The sequence below is a fragment of the Pseudogymnoascus verrucosus genome, assembly GCF_001662655.1.
Source record: "Pseudogymnoascus verrucosus strain UAMH 10579 unplaced genomic scaffold scaffold_1, whole genome shotgun sequence".
In the NCBI taxonomy this organism is placed as follows: Eukaryota; Fungi; Ascomycota; class Leotiomycetes; order Thelebolales; family Thelebolaceae; genus Pseudogymnoascus; species Pseudogymnoascus verrucosus.
The window spans coordinates 961,028-980,526 of NW_017263652.1; the positions used below are offsets into that span (position 1 = coordinate 961,028).

The 19,499-nt window shown below is 53.7% G+C and overlaps 8 protein-coding genes across 8 annotated transcripts; 5 read left to right on the forward strand and 3 right to left on the reverse strand.

The window, feature by feature from the left end:
- Window positions 1–33: 33 nt before the first annotated feature.
- On the forward strand, window positions 34–1,758 carry PEX14 (peroxisomal membrane protein pex14). The gene is made up of 4 exons (XM_018269869.2): window positions 34–292; window positions 365–371; window positions 424–737; window positions 787–1,758. The coding sequence occupies exons 1-4, from the start codon at window positions 260–262 to the stop codon at window positions 1,528–1,530; spliced, it is 1,098 nt and encodes a 365-aa protein (XP_018135017.1). The 5' UTR covers window positions 34–259; the 3' UTR covers window positions 1,531–1,758.
- Window positions 1,759–1,960: 202 nt separating this feature from the next.
- VE01_00338 (uncharacterized protein) lies at window positions 1,961–3,811 on the forward strand. The gene has a single exon (XM_018269870.2). It carries the CDS (start codon window positions 2,038–2,040, stop codon window positions 3,658–3,660), a length of 1,623 nt encoding a protein of 540 aa, XP_018135026.1. The 5' UTR covers window positions 1,961–2,037; the 3' UTR covers window positions 3,661–3,811.
- On the reverse strand, window positions 3,733–5,626 carry VE01_00339 (uncharacterized protein). Its single transcript, XM_018269871.2, has 2 exons — window positions 4,994–5,626; window positions 3,733–4,942 (listed from the first exon to the last, which is right to left on the reverse strand). The coding sequence occupies exons 1-2, from the start codon at window positions 5,248–5,250 to the stop codon at window positions 3,907–3,909; spliced, it is 1,293 nt and encodes a 430-aa protein (XP_018135025.1). The 5' UTR covers window positions 5,251–5,626; the 3' UTR covers window positions 3,733–3,906.
- Window positions 5,627–6,577: 951 nt separating this feature from the next.
- Window positions 6,578–7,420, forward strand: VE01_00340 (uncharacterized protein; the record flags this gene model as incomplete). The annotated part of the gene is made up of 1 exon (XM_018269872.1): window positions 6,578–7,420. The coding sequence occupies one exon, from the start codon at window positions 6,578–6,580 to the stop codon at window positions 7,418–7,420; it is 843 nt and encodes a 280-aa protein (XP_018135252.1).
- An 807-nt stretch (window positions 7,421–8,227) lies between these two features.
- On the reverse strand, window positions 8,228–10,308 carry VE01_00341 (uncharacterized protein). Its single transcript, XM_018269873.2, has 5 exons — window positions 9,907–10,308; window positions 9,632–9,841; window positions 9,424–9,581; window positions 8,832–9,362; window positions 8,228–8,773 (listed from the first exon to the last, which is right to left on the reverse strand). Exons 1-5 carry the CDS (start codon window positions 10,232–10,234, stop codon window positions 8,471–8,473), a joined length of 1,530 nt encoding a protein of 509 aa, XP_018135297.1. The 5' UTR covers window positions 10,235–10,308; the 3' UTR covers window positions 8,228–8,470.
- Window positions 10,309–10,775: 467 nt separating this feature from the next.
- Window positions 10,776–13,710, forward strand: VE01_00342 (uncharacterized protein). The gene is made up of 5 exons (XM_018269874.2): window positions 10,776–11,056; window positions 11,102–12,049; window positions 12,098–12,531; window positions 12,584–12,822; window positions 12,872–13,710. The coding sequence occupies exons 1-5, from the start codon at window positions 10,923–10,925 to the stop codon at window positions 13,661–13,663; spliced, it is 2,547 nt and encodes an 848-aa protein (XP_018135295.1). The 5' UTR covers window positions 10,776–10,922; the 3' UTR covers window positions 13,664–13,710.
- Window positions 13,711–13,762: 52 nt separating this feature from the next.
- Window positions 13,763–14,850, reverse strand: VE01_00343 (uncharacterized protein; the record flags this gene model as incomplete). The annotated part of the gene is made up of 3 exons (XM_018269875.2): window positions 14,653–14,850; window positions 14,354–14,522; window positions 13,763–14,259 (listed from the first exon to the last, which is right to left on the reverse strand). Exons 1-3 carry the CDS (start codon window positions 14,815–14,817, stop codon window positions 13,763–13,765), a joined length of 831 nt encoding a protein of 276 aa, XP_018135296.2. The 5' UTR covers window positions 14,818–14,850.
- A 395-nt stretch (window positions 14,851–15,245) lies between these two features.
- Window positions 15,246–18,862, forward strand: VE01_00344 (uncharacterized protein; the record flags this gene model as incomplete). The annotated part of the gene is made up of 3 exons (XM_018269876.2): window positions 15,246–16,083; window positions 16,133–18,099; window positions 18,335–18,862. The coding sequence occupies 3 exons, from the start codon at window positions 15,246–15,248 to the stop codon at window positions 18,503–18,505; spliced, it is 2,976 nt and encodes a 991-aa protein (XP_018135298.1). The 3' UTR covers window positions 18,506–18,862.
- Between the last annotated feature and the right edge of the window lie 637 nt (window positions 18,863–19,499).

Here is a 19,499-nt window from a genome sequence, read left to right on the forward strand (position 1 = left end):
ATTATGTTAAACTGTAATGTATTATATTAATAAATATCGTTTAAATTGACCATTTGTTGTGTTTGGAGCCCCGTCAGTATTCGGCACTAGGTCACGTGGTTAGTCATCCCAGAGCGCGAGCCTCGGCCCGTCAGTGACGCCAACTTCCCCAGATAACTTCGGCGATGTCCACTCCTTCCACACACTTCGATCCCCTCAAACACTCAACCCACGACGTGTCGCAAAGGAGCAGCGAAGTTGTGGTGAACAAGTTGTCACTATGGCTATCAGAGAGGATATCGTCGCATCAGCTGTAAGTTACTCTCGCCCCCTCCCATCATCCCTCGATGGCTCGCTGTGTTTGCCCCTGCTAACGCCGATCTAGGTGACATGTGAGATAATCAACGTTCATCCCCCGAACGCAGACACTGACAGTTCTCCCAGTCCTTCAGGATCCAAGCGTTGCCGCATCCCCGGTGGAGAGCCGGATTGCGTTCCTTCAATCGAAGAACCTCACCCAAGAAGAGGTGGACGCTGCGCTCGCGCGAGCAGACGGCCAAGCAGCGGCACCGTCATATGCAAACTATGCACCACAGCAGCAGGTAGCTAGGCAGCCACCTCCCGGATATGGAGGAGGCTATCAACAGCCATGGCAGCCACAAGCTCCGCCGGAGCTTCCAAAGAGAGATTGGAGGGACTGGTTCATCATGGCCACAGTCGCTGGTGGTGTCTCATACGGGCTATACACCGTGGCCAAGGTAAGTCTTCCCAGTATCCGTAAACAACACAGGTCATTAACAACCACAGCGCTACGTCCTCCCGCTGATTGCCCCTCCTACTCCCCCCCAACTCGAGCAAGACAAGGCCTCAATCGACGCCTCGTTCGAGAAAGCCTTTACCCTCCTAGAACAACTTTCCAAAGACACCGACGCTCTCAAATCCGCCGAGGAGGAGCGCACCACGCGCCTTGACGCTACCCTCGCGGACGTCGAATCCGCCATCAGCGAGCTCAAGGCCTCCGCTCGCCGCCGCGACGACGAGTCCCGCCGCACCACCGACGAAGTCCGCGCCCTCAAGGACCTCATCCCCAAGGCCATGGACGGCCAGAAGGAGAGCACCGACGCCCGCCTCGTCGAGCTCAATGCCGAGCTCAAGAGCCTGAAGAAGCTAATGGGTCAGCGCATGGCCCCCGCCTCGCCTACACCTTCGACCTTCGGTGTCGGCCCATCCGCCCGCACTACTATTACCCCTTCCAACACCACCCCCGCCCCTTCCGCACCACAGTCCAATGGCACGTCCTCCCCGGTTGTGCCTGCGTCTGAGGGCCCAAAGCCCGCCTCCGTCAGCAACGGCAAGGGCACTGAGTCTACCGCGTCGCTGTCTGGTCGCGGGTCTAGCACCCCGTACAGCGCGGGCGTGCCCACTGGACGCGCACCGATCCCGGCGTGGCAGATGGCAGCGGCCAATAAGGCTGCTGCTGCTGCACCGGCGGCTTCTTCGAGCTCGCCAGCTGCGGGCGCGTCGGATGCACAGGACGAGGCACAGGCTTAGGGGTTTGGCTGTAATATCACGGAGGGAAGCGGGGAGGAAGAGAGTGGTTTGCATGGGACGGCGCTGGGGATAACGTGAGAGCTATTTGATTATTGTATTTATATGATCTATAGGATGGCAAATGTTTGTTCGAAATTTACTTGATGGTGGGGTTGTATGTTGCGGCTATGTGAACCTTGCTATTTGGAATTGGGTGAAATCACATGTAATATAAGTATGTGTTATAGGGTGTTCAAACAATATCTTATGCAGCTTTGACTCGAAACACAAGAGTAAGGTCCCTTTCAATATACACGTGCTTGCTGTAGTACCAATTACCCCAAAGTTTCTCCAAATACGACGGTTTCGAGTGATCGGCTGTGAACCCCTACAGCACTTATTCGGCACTAAAACGGGGCGATCGCGTGTGTGGCGCATCGCGACTTACCTCGGCGCCACGGGCTGTGGGTCTCCTGATAGCCTTTGGACCTTGTAGCTGCCCAGAAATTTGGCGGGGATAACCTTACCATGGCGGATCCGGCCCACACTCGCCCTAAGGCAGGGGACAAAAGGGCCTCGAGCCCCAGATTCCCTCGCAGAAACAGCATCATCGACGATATCACCTCCGGAACTCAAATTGGCGGTTCCCCATCCGCTCTCTCCCCCCAACCACCTAACAACGCGCCGCGCAATCGCCCCGCCGCCGCAATGGATTGGTCGCAACCTCTCCCCATTATCAAGGCCCTCGCGCCCAAGGTCCCAATGATAGGCAAGACGGCCCTGATGCACTCCCTCGGCCTGTCTGAGACCTCGAAATACTGGGACCTCCGCACCGCAGTTACCATCAACGTGATCCGCTCCTTCGTCTTCCCTCCCGAACCCACCTCAGTCGGGAAATCCCAGCACATCTCCCTCCGCGACCCAGGCGTAAAAGGAAAAGTCTGGATCGCCAATGTCTCCCTCCCTTTCACCCCCGACGACGACGATGTCCGCCAGGCCATCTTCGGCGCCATTGATCACCTCGCCGGCGCGCCGCAGGGCGACCTCTACACTGCCCCCGAGTTGGCTGAGATAACCGCAGAATGGACAGGCTACCGCGCCGGCGCAACATCCTCCACTCCTCCCCTCGACGCCTCAGACGCAGACAAGTACGCCGCAATGATGAAAGAAGTCGTCTCCCCAACCACAGTCCTCTACCTCCACGGCGGCGCATACTACCTCATGGACCCCGCGACGCACCGCCCCACCACCGCGCGCCTCGCAAAACACACAACCGGCCGCGTCCTCTCCATCCGCTACCGTCTCGCGCCCCAACACCCTTTTCCCGCGCCCCTAATCGATGCCCTAGTCGCCTACCTCACCCTCCTCTATCCACCCCCCGGCGCCCTCCACACGGCCGTCGCACCAGAACACATAGTCCTCTCCGGCGACTCCGCGGGCGGAAACCTGGCAACCTCGCTCCTCCTCCTTCTCCTCACCCTACAGCGCCAGTCGCGCACCGTGCTCTGGGGTGGGTTTCCCCGCTCTGTCCCGCTGCCGGCGGGGACGGCGCTGGTGAGCCCGTGGATGGATATCACGGGGTCGTCGCCCAGTTGTGCCGATTACGCGCATTTTGACTATCTCCCCGGGCGCACCGCGTATCCGAATGGGATGGAATACGCGCCGGATGCGATATGGCCTGTTACACCGGCACGGACGGCGCTGCATGTTGATGATGCGCTGCTACTGCATCCGCTTGTGTCGCCGTTGGCGGCGAAGGAGGAGCTGTGGACGGGGGCGCCGCCGGTGTGGATGGTGACGGGGTGGGAGTTGTTGAGTGATGAGGATAGGGCTGTTGCGGGGCGGATGGCGGGGGCAGGGGTGAAGGTTAGGTATTTGGAGTTTGAGGCTATGCCGCATTGTTTTGCGATGGTGGTAGAGGGGAGTGCGGTGGCGAGGAAGTGTATTAGGGAGTGGGCGGGGTGGATGAAGAAGGTTGTGGAGGCGCCGGGGAGTGTGGGGGTTGGGGGGACGGTGGTGGGGTTTAAGAAGTTGGAGGAGAAGAGGGTGGATGTTAAGGGGTTGGATGAGGGGTGGGAGGTTACGATGGGGAGGATGAAGGAGAGGTTTAAGAAGAATGAGGAGAGGAAGGCGGCGGCGGCGAAGTTGTAAGATAGTTTCGTTTTCATGACATATGTAGTGACGGATATACCATTTGCAGGGCAAGGGGATGACAGATAAAAATGGAGAGGAAATGTAACATTATATCTAAAACCGGTACATACTGGATATCCGCAGTGAGGACCCCTCTCACAAAATAAACCATCTACATCTCCCCAACCCAAATCCAAACGAAATATTACAACCCTTTCCAATCTCCCGTCACTTCCTATATCATACACTCCCATCCTCCAACCCTTAATACTCCTTACTCTCCCCAACATCCGAAACATCAAACACCCCCACCTCCGGCATCCCCTGCCCCCTCAACACCTCCTTCAACCTCTTCGGCGGCGCCCCCCCATCCTCCTCCGTCAAAACCCACGTCCCCCAATGCACCCCCAACGCCCTCTTACACCCCGTATCCTTCAGAATCTCCACCGCATCCGCCGGATCCGCATGCATACTACTAAACAGATACCTCGGGTCATACGCCCCAATAGGAATCAACCCAAGATCAAACGGCCCCCTCAGCTTCCCAATATCCTTAAACGCAGGGCAACGCGGCAGGTCGGCATACGGCGCGCTATAGTCGTCCACAGTAGGGGGCAGCTTGGGAACAGTACGGTATCCAGTGTCCCCGCCGAACCACACAGACTTCCCACCCGACTTAATCGCCCACGACGCCCACAGCGTTTTCGCCTGATCAAACGGCGTGCGCGCGCTGGTATGCTGGCAGGGTAAACACGAGATGCGCGCAGTGATCGGACCCCCCGCCGTTTGCGCCGCAGGGGCGCCCGCAGCAGCAGCAGTGACTTCCCACTCCACGCCCTCCGCCGCGGTAGGCGAGAGCGTAACATCGATTTCCTGCCACCAATCCATCTCAACGACACTCTGGATCCCCGCATCCCTAAACCACGATTCCAAGCCCAGCGGCACGGCGAACAGCGCCTTTGGATGCAGTTTCGCTAGCTCCATCACGGAGGGGTAGGAAAGGTGGTCGTAGTGCGAGTGGCTGATCACGACCACGTCGACGGCTGGGAGGTCGCCCAGGCCGCAGGGGGTAGGCGTGTACCGCTTTGGACCTGGGAAGCCGGCGGGGGAGCAGCGGTCCTCGAAGACGGGGTCGAGGAGGACGCGCAGCCCGGAGGGGAACTCGAGGTACATGCATGCGTGGCCGAGCCAGGTTGCACGGAGAGAGGTAGAAGCGGTGCGGGAGGGGAGGAAGGTGGGGGTTTGCACGGTGAGTGGCGGGGTGAGGACAGGGGTGTTTGCTATGCCGGAGATGCGGCGCCTGGGGGGTGTTAGTGAGACTGTTTGTTAAGCTGTGAGGGGGGGTGCGTACCAGATGATGTTGGAGAGTATTTGGATGGGGGCGAGAGGCTTCCAGCTCTCCCAGGGGTTGATGAAGCCATTGCCGCTCTTGTTGTGGTGGGTTTTGTTCTTCGCGTCCGTGGGCGCGTCGGCGGCTTGGATGGGGACGGAGGCGGAGACCGTGTAGGCGGCCAAGGCGACGCCGGCGAGGGTGCCGGAGGATGCTGCTGTCATTGTTGCGGGGGTTGGGCGGCGGAGGTGGAAGAGAGTGCGGAAGAGACGACGCATGGGGGGAGGTGGAAGGCGAATGTGGGAATCGGGGGGGAAATTGGGAGGTGGAAGGTATATATAAAATGCAGACGACGAGGCTATAAAAGGTACTTGTAGGCAGATGCAGGCGACGAGGCTGGGTACGTACGTATGTAGGTCGTAAGTCCGTAGGGTCGGGATCGGATCTTACCTGAGATCTTTCCTGTCCGAGAGCTGAAGGATGACTGCAGGGTAAATATGAGAGAAAAGAGGAGATAAGGAATTAACGTTAAATCCGTTTCTCCGGCCGCCACCATGTCTCGGCATCCGATGTCCCATGCATGCTTGTTTTGTTTACAGTTCAGATTCGGTTCTCAAGTTAAGACCATACATGAAACTTTATTCTCATACTGTCTCTTAATGTTTTTTTATAAGCATTGAGCTATTCTTCTAGCTCAAACTAAGTTAAGCTTATAATAAATAGCCTCTCCCCTGATACGAGGATTAGTGACTAAACAACACAAAGGTTCCGATGAGAGCCTTGCGCAAGGCTGAGCGAGCCTGTATCGCCTTGTCACACCAAGTATCGCGAGCCTGAGTGGTCGTTGATAACGACACTGCCAAAATAGAGGATGTGGTATAAGATAGAGACCAAGTCGTCCACCTATGCAAGCCAGACGAATGATCAAGACGCTCATAGAGATCACTATTGCTTCACGGCACGCCAACTATTCGTATGTTGTCCTTCCTATCTATATGTACAGTACGGTACAGTACCTTTATAGTACAGTGTGGGGAAGGTGGCGATTTCAGCGACGGTAACATCAAGCTACGACAGGAAGAGTAGTAACAGTGACAGCAAACGGCAACAGTGAGGGTGATAGCAAGTAGCAACGGTGACAGCAACGATGACAGCCAGCACCACCGATACCGGCAACGTTGAGCTCGACTAATGCCAGAGTGGTCGTGCCAGATGTTCGACAGCGTCACCGATATTTTGTTTTCCGGCCCCAGTTAGTCGGAGGACTCGAACTTCATTTTAAGCTGTGTGCTTCCTGCATGAAAGCTCGGTATATATATATTTCATATCCCAATTTTTTATATTTATTTTATTTCATAGCTTCTATGATATTTCAAGCAATGACGGGTCGGGAGGTCTATCTATCTTTCGGAGTGGGCCCCCCGCCGACGACAACTCGATTAACGCTAGGAAACTTCCGATAAGCCGGCGCATTTAAATGTGCGGGGAGAGCACTTTGCATTCTTAATTCTCCAATTGTTACTATATTGCTCTCTTAGGATCATTCCCTTAGACTACTTCATTATACGACTCACATACCACATCTGCAACGAATCCCCCTCTACAATGGGTAACAACAAGAAGCTCAGCGCCTATTATGCGCCTACGGGCGGCTTGCCGCCACAGACACAGATCCTCACCGACCGTGCTATGTTCACCGAAGCCTATGCGGTAATTCCAAAGGGCACATTCAGCGACATCGTGACGAGTTTCCTGCCGTTCTGGGATAAGACGAGGTTGTGGGTGATTGCCCGTCCGTTATCGGGCTTCGCCGAAACATTCTCGCAATACATCATGGAGGTGCAACCCGGGGGCGGCAGCGATCGCGGTGAAACGGATGACAGTGCGCAGGGGGTGGTGTTTGTCGTCAAGGGCGAAGTGACAATCACCTTAGGATCAGAGAAACACACACTTTCCGAGGGCGGCTATGCCTACCTACCACCGAAGAGCGGGTGGTCCCTCCGTAACACTGGTGCAACCACCGCCTCTTTCCATTGGATTCGCAAGGCCTACGAATCTGTGGAGGGAATCGATCAACCTACGCCGCTTTTCCTTAACGAAAAGGATGTTCCACCTACATATATGCCAAACACCAACAATGCTTGGGCTACCACACGATTTGTCGACCCGAACGATCTGCGCCACGACATGCATGTTACCATTGTTACCTTTGAGCCCGGGGGAGTCATCCCATTTGCGGAAACCCATGTCATGGAGCACGGCCTTTACGTTTTAGAGGGTAAAGCTGTGTACAGGCTCAATCAGGACTGGGTGGAGGTGGAAGCTGGCGACTTCATGTGGTTGCGTGCCTTCTGCCCTCAGGCCTGTTACGCCGGCGGCCCTGGGAAATTCCGTTACCTGCTCTACAAGGACGTAAACCGCCAGATGAAGCTATCAGCGAAATTGTAATGGACAAACGCTTTGTCTTCGGTCAATTGTCGACTTTTTAAACACGCCACCCGCCTAAAAAGGATAATGGATGCAGGCTGGACAGATGATCCATGCTTCTCCATCATTCAATCTCCCCGATCATTAGAATTCGCCATCTCTAAGGCCTTGCTAGGCCAATGGTAGACTCTACTGTTAATGTGTTAGCCTCGGACGGTGCGTTTTACCAGATGCACTTGTGGAGGTAATGAACCCTAGATTCTTTTATATATTTATCTTATATATTGTATAACATATTTAACACAAACTATTTCACGCAAGCTATTTCTCACTACAAATTAAGTATTTCGAAACGCAATGTCAGCCGTATCATTCTGATAATCTTTAAAACTATCCTTTACTGTAGTATAATAATCCCTAGCCCTTCATTCACCACCTACGAATCCAAACCGAACATTCTGATCTACAGCATCGCCGCCATGTGCTGGTGTTGGGTTTGCGGCGAGACCTGCGATTATCATGACCAGCATCTTACGTATGCACCTCGATTCACGCTAAGCGATTAAGGCAATAGTATTAACCGCCAACGGCACGGCTTGAGCTCCGAGCCACTTTAAATAGGTATATATATCATCCATCGTCTCAACAAATCTTCTCACGTAACAAAGCCCTTGATACCTATTTATTATCCATAGCCATCATGGTTTCAGCCTCGTGGACCAGCTTGCTCGCTTCCAACGAATTGCAGCGCTCCTCACACATAGTGTCTGTAGTGAACGGAAGTGCGTATATATTCGGAGGAGATCCGCGAGGATGGTTTGATGCAGACGTAGTTGGCCAGTCTGCAATTTTGGTGTCTGGTGGTTTGGGAGAGGAGAACAATCGGATTGATGATGCTTGGCTGCCCCAATTCTAAGTGTATGAAATGCATTCTTAGATGAGAACTTTACAAGTCCTTTTCGTTCTTGAAAGAATAGATCTTCTCAACTCCGATTTAATATTACTGCTCGCTGACATAATGTGGAATGTATGATTCATGAACTTGACAGTCTAAATGTTTTACATACCGATCTAGATATCACTACTAGATGCGATCCTTCGGAGTCCCTGCTCCCTTGAGCGCTGCTTCCCCTTCTGGGAACGCACCATCTCCATCCACTTCGACAAATGCACCAGATGACCACGGCGTGAATAAACAAAGACAGTATACAATACGCTCGCAGCCACTATGGCGATGACACTAAGAAGCGTTGGCCATTTAAATTGTTCTGGCCGTGAGAAGATGATGGTAGAGGCGTAAGAGCAGAGCTCAAACACATTTTGCCACGAAGCTTCAACGGAAGAGAAGGATCCCCGATGAGCAGCTTCGACGTCCTACATGCAATGGATTGATCAGCTTGGGCGACTTGACACGACGGGGCGAATGACTGACCTCTTGGATAATTATCTGTGCACAGAGGTCGAAGCCTCTAAGACCCATGCGGCTGAGGATTGTGCCAACCACAAGGCCGGAAGCAGACATGTTAGGCTGGTCGGAGAACGCCCAGAAGACCGATGTGCCAGCCACCAAGCACACTATCTGCCAATTAACCAGCCAGAGGCCGGCGCGTACAGGCCCGATTCTCCCCATCAGCCAAGGTGCAATCCACGTAGCTAGAACCTCAATGACTACAGAGAGGGTCCTGGCTATGCCTACCTGGGTAGAATTGTAACCGGCTGAGAGCAAATATGTGACCATCTGCCCTGCGAACGAGAGCACGGTTAAGTACAATAAAGCGCTGGCGAATGACGGTAGGAAAGCTGGATGATAAAAGTAGAGACTGAAATCATATACACTCTTCTGTATGACTTTGCGGACGTTGCGCCAGCTGTGTACAAAGCGACCCCTATGTTCTGTTCTGCCAAGCGATTCGTCTCGTGGTTTTGTCTTAGGTTGTTGTAATTCTGGAACCTCGTAATAGACCTTCGAATGGCAGCTTTAGTATAACGTCTAATAAGGAGAATATGCCGGTTGAAGGACTTACTTGGGCTATTGCAAAGTATTCTACAGCGACTGACGCCACATTCATTCCTAAACTAACTAATATTGCTGCCTCTGTTGACATGCCATCTATAAGAGCTATAAATAGGGGCCCTATGAGTTTACAAGTCAAGTCGATCCGTCTCATTTGTGCATTAATCACTAGGCTAGCAGTCAGTCAAAATATAATAAGACAGTACTCACCGACTAACCTCGTAATGCCGCTTGATCCTCTCCAGCGACAACGACAACCCAGTCTCTCTCAACGGACACCATGTTCATAATGGCGCAGAGTTTCTCAGCACAGGCTAGGACCGCCAGGAGCACCAACAGACCTGCTTCCGCGCCATGGGCACGCGGCAAACCGATGGCGAGGATATAGAACGCAACGCACGATCCTGCTACAGTGAGACGCTGCATCACTATCTCAGGCAAAATCATGCAGCAATTAGCGCAATCCACTATGGAAATTAGGGACACATATTACCAATTGATAGCCTCACGACTTGAAGACGATTGCCTGTATCAATATACTGTCCAATGGCCGGGGAAAAGAGAATGGCCGTCGCTCCCCGAGCCAGAGCATAGACCGACATGGGCAGTAGGGTTCCAGGAAAGATGGAGGCTAGATAGAGCGCGGCCCCAAACTCGAAGACTCGAGAATTCCATGTTGATAGGAAATGAGATATGTACAGCCGGTTAGTGACTCTTGCGGGCACCTGGCTGTCCCTTCTTTCGTCCCCCGTGCTGCCGTCTGGCACAACGCTTTCGGCATGGTCGGTAGGGGTAAGTAGAGGACTGCGTTCTTCGTCCATCGGCAGATAGGATCCCTCTGGTGAGGATCCTACAAACGGTACCGTTTTCGACTAGCCTGACGTTTGTGCAGATCTGCTTGCTCACTCATGGTTGAAGGAAGCGGGTCGAGGTCATTTGCGTGCACGTGACTTACACTTATTTTTAAAGTCGCTATAAATATTATAAGTGGTCTAAAACTATATTACAGTAGTACGTAGATTACATTTATACTGGCATTATAATATTACAGGCGCTAAAACATGGGAGATCGTAGCTTGGGCGACGGCGGCGTGGGATTGCGCGCCAGCCATAGATCTGTAAATCTCTATGATGCCATTCTCACCGATGGATCCGCGACGATTTAGCTATGGCGGAGCTCTGGTTCCGCCCTGCATGTAGTATCACGGAAAAGAACAAAAGCACAAGTCCTAAGCCTTCCCCATTTAGTCGTCCCCGCACAACATCTCCCCCGCAGCTAGGACGGGATTTGAGAATCGCCGAGCCACTCCGTGTTCACGACAACAGTGATATGCGGATCACTGTGCTGTAAGTTGAAATATGTAGAGATATAAGGTTGCGTGTATGCTGGCATCGCGCAACCAGTATTGTTAACTTGTTTTTGTAAACTAAAGTGTCCCTGGCACCCGTCATACGTAAAGGAAATTAGCTGGGCAATTTTCAAATACTCGACGAAGCAGTTGCGCCAACATGGCTCTTTTCTCCTCAGAGGTGCTTTCGTCAGGATGGGAATTCAAGCTCACTGAAGAGAGCCAGCTGGACTCGTGGCTCCCCGTCGCCAAGGTACCAACGGTGGTCCATCTCGATCTCCTAGACAATAAGAAGTATGATTTGACGCTTACAACGTGACATAAACTAATGTAATGTAGAATACTCGATCCTTCCCTAGATATGAACGAGCTGCAGACGCACTGGGTTGGCGAAAAGTCATGGACATACCGATGCCAGTTCACCGTCGGCTCGAAGGTAGAAGGAACAAAAACCGTTTTGGTATTTGAGGGCCTAGACACATTTGCGACAGTGCGACTAAATGACACGGAAATCCTAAAATCTGAGAACATGTTCATAGCATACCATGTTGATGTCACGGCGACGATAGCTTTTAATAGCCTTAACACCATCGAAATCGACTTCGAGTCTGCACTTCTCCGTGCCCGCGAAATCGGGAAAGAACATCCCGAGCATCGCTTCATTGGACATCAAACCGAGCCGGAACGGATTGCCGTTCGAAAAACTCAGTGCCATTGGGGGTGGGATTGGGGCCCGAAGTTGATGACCGCGGGACCATGGAGACCAGTCCGACTGGAAACATACGCTAGCAAGATTGAGAACCTTTGGCTTGATAGTACCTTGGATTCCGACCTCAATGCGTGTAGAGGGAACATTTTCGCGCATGTAGATGGAGAGGCTGGCGCGAAAGTACTGTTCACGCTGTCGTTGGAAGGCACAACGGTATTCGAAGTGGAGTGTACGCCCAGTTCTAAAGGGGCCATACAAACGCCCTTTGTTCTCCAAAAGCCATCCTTGTGGTATCCGCACGGCTATGGAGCTCAAACTCGGTATGTTTTGGAAGCATCACTTGTCATTAATGGTGTTGTTCTACATCGTGTCGAGCAAAAGATTGGTTTTCGCCGTGCCGAATTGATACAAGAAAAAGACACGAATGGGAAGTCGTTCTACTTCCGGATCAATGGAATTGACGTTTTTGCAGGAGGATCATGTTGGATTCCTGCTGACAATTTCACGCCGCGAATTTCTTCCGACAGGTATAGAGAGTGGCTGACGTTGATGGTAGAGGGGAATCAAATCATGACTCGGTGAGCAATACCAAGCACAATGCAGAAGTAGCCGCTGACAGACCGCAGGATATGGGGAGGAGGTATCTTTGAAGAAGAGGTATTCTACGACGTCTGTGACGAGCTTGGGATTTTAGTATGGCAGGACTTTCTCTTTGCCTGCGGCTCCTACCCGACCTACCCCTCACTACTCGAGTCCATCGAAGCAGAAGCACGATCAAATGTACGCCGGTTGCGCCACCACCCCTCAGTAATAATTTATGCCGGAGGAAATGAAGATTATCAAATTCAACAGACCTACAACCTCGACTATGACTATGACGGCGACAAAGATCCCGAGTCGTGGCTGAAAAGCTCGTTCCCGTCGCGGTATATCTTTGAGTATCTCTTACCAAACACACTGGCGGAAGAGGACTCGCAGGCAATTTACCATCCGAGCAGCCCATGGGGTGATGGAAAGCACACCACAGATCCAACTGTTGGCGATATCCATCAATGGGACGGTAAGCAACGTGGCTGCACCGCGTAAACCCCCAGATACTAACGTCTCTCCAGTTTGGAACGGCCTCATGAAACCATACCAGGACTTTCCCATCATGGGGGGACGTTTCAACAGTGAATTCGGCATGGAGGGATATCCTCATATGAGCACTATCAAGGCCTTCATCAGCGACGAGAGTGAAATGCATGCGCAATCCCTAACAATGGACTTTCATAACAAGGCGAATTTCCACGAAAGGCGCCTCGCAACATATGTGCACGAGAATTTCCGGGTATCTTCAGCTGACTTCAAGGTAAGTCGATATGCAACTCCTGTGAATCGGAATGTAACCGGCTCTATAGTACTGGGTCTACTTGACGCAACTTCTACAATCTGAGGCTATGCACTATGCCTACACCAGGTGGCGACGCGAATGGGGGACGCCTGGCGAGCGTCGGTGTGGGGGTGCCCTCGTTTGGCAACTCAACGACTGCTGGCCAACCATCTCCTGGGCAGTTGTTGATTACTTCTTAGTCAAAAAGCCGGCATTCTACGCGATTCAGCGGGCCCTTAGACCAGTATCAATAGCTGTCGCTCGCACCCACAATGAGTGGACAAAAGGGCATGTTGCGCCTGATCCCACGTCGAAGTACGATGTATGGATTGCAAGCAGCAACGTCTCGGGCGTAAGGACCGCGAAAGTCGAACTGAGGTTTATATCCATCAAGACAGGTCTTGATGTCGTGGATCCGCAAACAGAAGACGTGGAAATCAAACCTAATGGCACAACCACAGTACGAGAGAATGTCACCATCGACAACCCACCTACACTCGAAGCATTCGTCTTGTCTGCGACACTGTCTATTGAGGGAGAAGTTATAGCTCGCGACGCCGACTGGCCGCAGCCATTCAAATACTTGTCTTTCAGAGAAGACCGAGGGTTGACGATTACGCTGTCTGAGTCGCGAGACACTATTTCAATCACCGCTAAGAAGCCGGTGAAGGGGCTGGTATTCGCAGAGCGGGTGGGACTGAGCTTCAGTGAAAATGGCCTCGACATCCTCCCTGGACACGAGTACAACATTCATGTGGGCGGCTTAAAGGAAGACGAGGAGCTGGAATGGGTGTTCCTCGGCGCCAGTGAAAGTCATTAATATAGTAATCGATGCACAATTCGTAAAGACCATTCTATACCAAGCACATATACAATTTCATCCATTATTTCACATCCCCTCGTGACTTCTCATCCCCTCCTACCCCTTGACACTGAAATCCGCCTTCGCCGGCCTCGTCCCAAAAATCGTACTCCCCACCCTCACCTCCCCACTCCCCATCGCTACCGCGCCCTCAAAATCATCACTCATCCCCATACTCAGCTCCAGTTCTCCACCCAGCTCCTTCACCAACGCATCCCTCTCCTTCGTCAGCGCCACAAAGTCCTCGTTCTCGTTCTCCGGCGTTGTGGCCTGGGACCGCGCAATCGCGCCGATGGTCATTAGGCCCAGCAGTTGCAGGTTCGCGCAGTTGTCCTTGATGTGCCTGCAGAGCTCGAGCGTCTCCGCGCCAGGCTGGCACCCGGACTTGGCTTCCTCGCCGGAGGTGTTGACCTGGACGTGCACGTAAAGCGGGGTAGTGGCAGGTGGGGAGAGCGAGGCGCGGCCGAGGTCCAGCTGGGTTGCTTTCTTGATGGAGTCAATCGAGCTCACTACCCAGAGGTTGGGAATGGTGGAGGCAAGGGGTTTGCATTTATCTGTGGGGGTGAGTCAGTTTGGAGGCATTGAGAGTAATGCACGTGACGGGTGGGGGTAGAGGAGCAACGTCGGCGGGGTGTATGGAGGGCTTACTTGACTGCAGGCCGCCGATAAAGTGCCATTTAATCGATTTCGGCAGTACTTCCGCCTTCTCGGTCAACTCTTGGGCGTAGTTCTCACCGAAGTGCTCTTGCTTGATCTCTTGATGCAGTGCTAAGATATCGGCTGCCGGCTTCAGTTTGGAAACGGCGACTAACCTCACCTATAAAATTGTAAGTCTTGTGTATAAACGAATTGATCATAGGGGAGGTGTTTCATTGTGTTTGCCGCCAATAAATATGTGATTGTGAATTTTGAGGTTATTAAATAAATAATCACCCAATTATCCTTACCTTTCTTCCTTGAGCTCTGCTCGAGATCAATCCAGAAACATGCTGAAGGTTCGACACCAGTGTCTTTGCACGGGCGGGGTCTATTCTCATATCGACGGTACCTTCACTCATTGTGTCTTTCCCTATGCTCTTGTGACGAATATATTCCGAGTTCAGTTCTGTCATAACGTGGTGGTTATCAACCAATGCTCGGACTAACATAAACCCGGGTACGAGCTCCAGTTTATCGCTGTGACCGCTCAAAGTGTGGAGTCGACAGGGTAAACTAACCAGCGACTATCCGTCCCGTCAACCATCGACCAAATGCGAAACCATACATTCGAGCTTCCGTGGCCTTTGGACGTAGAAAAGCGTCCTGACACCGAGTAGCTCAATCGAAAGCCTTCAGCCCTCCGACCCTACTACGAACCCCCACTAGCAGTCGAGAAACCACCGCCTCGAAAGCTCGGTCAGCACGTCGCATCCCCACGACCCCCCTTTCCTGACCCGCCCAGCTCCGCGCAGCCTCGTCAGCACCCCGCGCCCCCGAGGACTCGAACTCGACGCCCTCACCCGCCACCCGCGGATAGGCCTACTAGGCACGGGCAGGCCGGATGGCGAGCTCGGCGGCGGCCGGCTTCCTGAGCCGGGGCACGAATGGCGGTGGCTCGAACATGCGCGGGCTCGTGCAGTTCATTGCGGACCTGCGGAACGCGCGCGCGCGCGATCTCGAGGAGAAGCGCATCAATAAGGAGTTGGCGAATATCCGACAGAAGTTCAAGGATGGGAGTCTCAGCGGATACCACAAGAAGAAGTATGTCTGCAAGCTGCTGTATATCTATATCTTGGGGTGGAATGTGGATTTTGGACATCTCGAGGCCATGAATCTTATCTCGGCGAATAAGTACTCGGAGAAGCAGATTGGGTATCTTGCGATGACGCTGTTTCTGCATGAGGAGCATGAGCTGTTGCATTTGGTGGTTAACAGTATACGGAAGGATTTGTTGGACCACAACGAGCTCTTCAACTGCTTGGCTCTGCACGCCATTGCCAACGTGGGAGGAAGAGAGATGGGAGAAGCGCTCAGTGGAGAAGTCCACCGACTGCTGATTTCTCCAGCTTCAAAGTCGTTTGTGAAGAAGAAGGCTGCCCTCACACTGCTCCGGTTGTACCGGAAGCACCCAGATATCGTTCAGCCGCAGTGGGCGGAGCGCATCATCTCTCTCATGGATGATGCGGATATGGGAGTTGCTCTGTCTGTTACCTCACTGGTTATGGCGCTTGCACAAGACAATCCAGAGCAGTACAGAGGGTCATATGTCAAGGCTGCTTCGCGCCTGAAGCGGATACTTGTTGACAACGAGTATCAGCCTGATTATCTGTATTACAAAGTTCCCTGCCCGTGGATTCAAGTTAAGATGTTGCGTTTGCTACAATATTTCCCTCCTTCAGGTATGTTCATCCCCTCTCTCTGCCGTACAGAAATTGACCAATAATCCAGATGATACCCATGTCCGGGAACTCCTTCGAGAGTCACTGCAAAAGATTCTCAACCTAGCACTGGAGATGCCCAAGAACGTTCAGCAAAACAACGCACAAAATGCCGTTCTTTTTGAAGCTATTAATTTGATCATCCACCTTGATACCGAGCACGCACTCATGAAGCAGATATCCTCTCGGTTGGGGAGGTTCATTCAATCACGAGAAACGAATGTCCGCTACCTAGGCCTGGAAGCCATGACCCATCTTGCTGCACGAGCGGAGACCTTGGATCCGATTAAGCAGCACCAGGATATTATCATCGGTTCCCTGAAGGACCGTGATATTAGCGTCAGGAGAAAGGGTCTCGACTTACTCTACAGCATGTGCGACGCCAGCAACGCCCAACCAATCGTAGGTGAGCTGCTCAAGTTCCTACAAAACGCCGACTTCGCCATACGCGAGGAGATGGTCCTGAAGATTGCGATTCTGACCGAGAAATACGCCACCGACGTGCAGTGGTACGTGGACATCTCCCTCCGCCTGATCGCCATGGCCGGTGACCACGTCAGCGACGAGGTCTGGCACCGAGTCATCCAGATCGTCACCAACAACGAAGAGCTCCAGATCTACGCCGCGCAAAACACGCTCCAGTACGTCAACGCCGAGCACTGCCACGAGACGCTCGTCAAGATCGGAGCCTACATACTCGGCGAATTCGGCCACCTCATCGCCGAAGACAAGAACTGCAGTCCGATCGAGCAATTCCTCGCCCTGCAAGGCAAGCTCCAAGGCTCCTCCTCCAGCACCCGCGCCATCATCCTCTCCTCCTTCATCAAATTCGTCAACCTCTTCCCCGAGATCAAGCCGCAGCTGCTCCAAGTCTTCCGCGTCTACAGCCACACCTTGGACTCGGAACTCCAACAGCGTGCCTGCGAGTACCTCACCATCGCCTGCCTCCCCACCGACGACCTACTCCGCACAATCTGCGACGAGATGCCTCCCTTCCCCGAGCGCGAATCCGCCTTACTGTCGCGGCTGCACCAGAAGCACGCTGGTACGAGCGATAAACGCACCTGGGTCATCGGCGGGAAAGACGCCAACGCCGACGCGCGCGAGCTCAATCTGGCGAAGAACCCAGGCCTCAAGCGCGCGTTCAGCAACCAGACCGCTCCGCTCGCCGATAAGACTAGCCCCTCGATCCCCGGCCCAGACGGCTCCCTCGCCAGCCCAACCGGCGTACACGACCTCGCCGGGCTCGACATGCGTAACCTCGGCCCCGCGGAACCCAAGACCCTCAAGGCACCCAACCTCGCCAGCGCTGCTCACTTATCTCCAGACTGGGAAGTCGGGTACCAGCGCCTGCTCCTCAAGAACGAAGGCGTGCTCTACGAAGATCGCCAGATCCAAGTTGGCTTCCGCGCCGAGTTCCGCGGCCAGGCAGCATGCGTGATCCTCTACTTCTCCAACAAAGCTTCGAGTGCCATCAGTTCCTTCACCACCACCCTAGATGTCCCCGCGGAGGACAAGGCGAAACTGACATACGACGTCAAGGGCCTACCGGACGCGACCCTCAACGAAGGCGCGCAGGCCCAACAAATGATAATGTTCGAAGCGCGCGCGCCCTTCTCCAAGCCCCCCACAATGCGCATCTCCTACCTGGCCGGCGCGCTGCAAGCACTCACCCTCGCGCTCCCCCTCACCGTGCACAAGTTCATGGAATCAGCAGCGCTGTCGTCTGAGGATTTCTTCAGGCGGTGGAAGCAGATTGGCGGTGCGCCGCGGGAGGCGCAGCTGGTGTTTGGGGTTAAGGGGGTGGGTAGGTTTGATGCGGCAGGGGTGAGGAGGTGTGTGGAGGGATTTAGGTGGGGGGTGTTGGATGGGGTTGATCCGAATGCGAGGAATATTGTTGGGGCGAGCGTGTTGCATACTAGTGAGGTGGGGAAGGTTGGATGTTTGCTGAGGTTGGAGCCGAATTATGAGACGCAGGTATGTTTGTTTTCCGAGTTTTGCATGTCATTGCACTCTCTTACCTTTTTTCCGTTTCCTTCCTACCTACTCTTACTCCTACTCCTGCACCTACTCCTGCCTCTTACCTCATCCCTCATTTCTCCCTCTGCTTCCTTTTTATTTTGTTGTCATCGCACTTGCACTCCGACAATGGCGTGCTCCCTCCCTACCCAACTCCCGAGACAATCCAGAACCCGACGACTAACACCCCCAGATGCTCCGCCTAACCATCCGCGCCACCGATGCCTCCGTCCCCTCCCTCCTCCTCGCCCTAATGACCGAGCGCCTCTCCTCCGGGACCGCCCAGCCCGCCACCATACACCGCGCCGAGACATCGCGGAGCGAGATGAATGACGCGTTTGCGAATGTGATGGTTGAGGGGTAATCCCTTCTTGCAGCCTACATCATGCGGCCCACACCTAAGTCCCTGGTCGCTGGTCCCTAATCCAGGTGGATGAACTGGTGGGGGTATGCCATCCGGGAAGGCTAGAGACGCAGTCCCGGCTCCGGGTGAGTGGACAGGGTGCGGCATGGTGGGGTATTGGTATGGGACGGTGTGGGAGGGGCTAGAAGAAACTCACGATACGATACGATACGATATAGTGCCTGCACCGCATCGGGATCTATGATCAAAGTTGCAAGCAAGATGGGGGGTGGTGGGTGAGGGGCGTGGGGGATCTGCGCGCGGGTAGGAGTGGGGGTAGTTTGTTGATAAGGCGTGATGAAAGGTGTGGATGGATGGGGGTGGGGGGTTATATACGTACATAGGGATGTATGTACACGCTACGATTTTGATTCTGAATCTGGTATGTCTTTGTTTGGGTGTGTTGAAGTGAAGTGTCACCGGCGCGATGTGAGCGGCTGCGGTGAATGTCGTCGTGAAGTTGGAATGAGGGAGTTGTGTACTTACCTTTTGCAATGTCGTTGTTGCCCCCCCACCCCACGCTGGAATCGTAGAGTCCAATGCTTACAAGCAGTACGAACACATGCCACACGCAGCACCCTCCCTTCTACCTCCCAACTTACCTTTCTGAACCCACCCCCCGCCACCACCACCCACACTCACTCACATCATGACCCTCCTCCACCACACCACCACCACATCCACCACATCCACCTATCTCCCACCCCCAAAATACCCGCCTATTCACCCACCCACCCCAAGCGTCCGCTCGGTCCGACCCCCTCCCTGGGACTTGCTACGACAAAACACCACGTTGCGCACACGTGGCAGCGGTAGATTGCAGTGCGCTGCATTGCATTGCATTGCCTCTCTCCCCCCCTGGATCGTAGCAGTAGCAGTAGCAGAAGGAGGTGGTAGGAGGTGGTTGTGGTGGTGGTGGTGGTTTGATCATCGCTGGGGTTGGGTGTTGGGGATT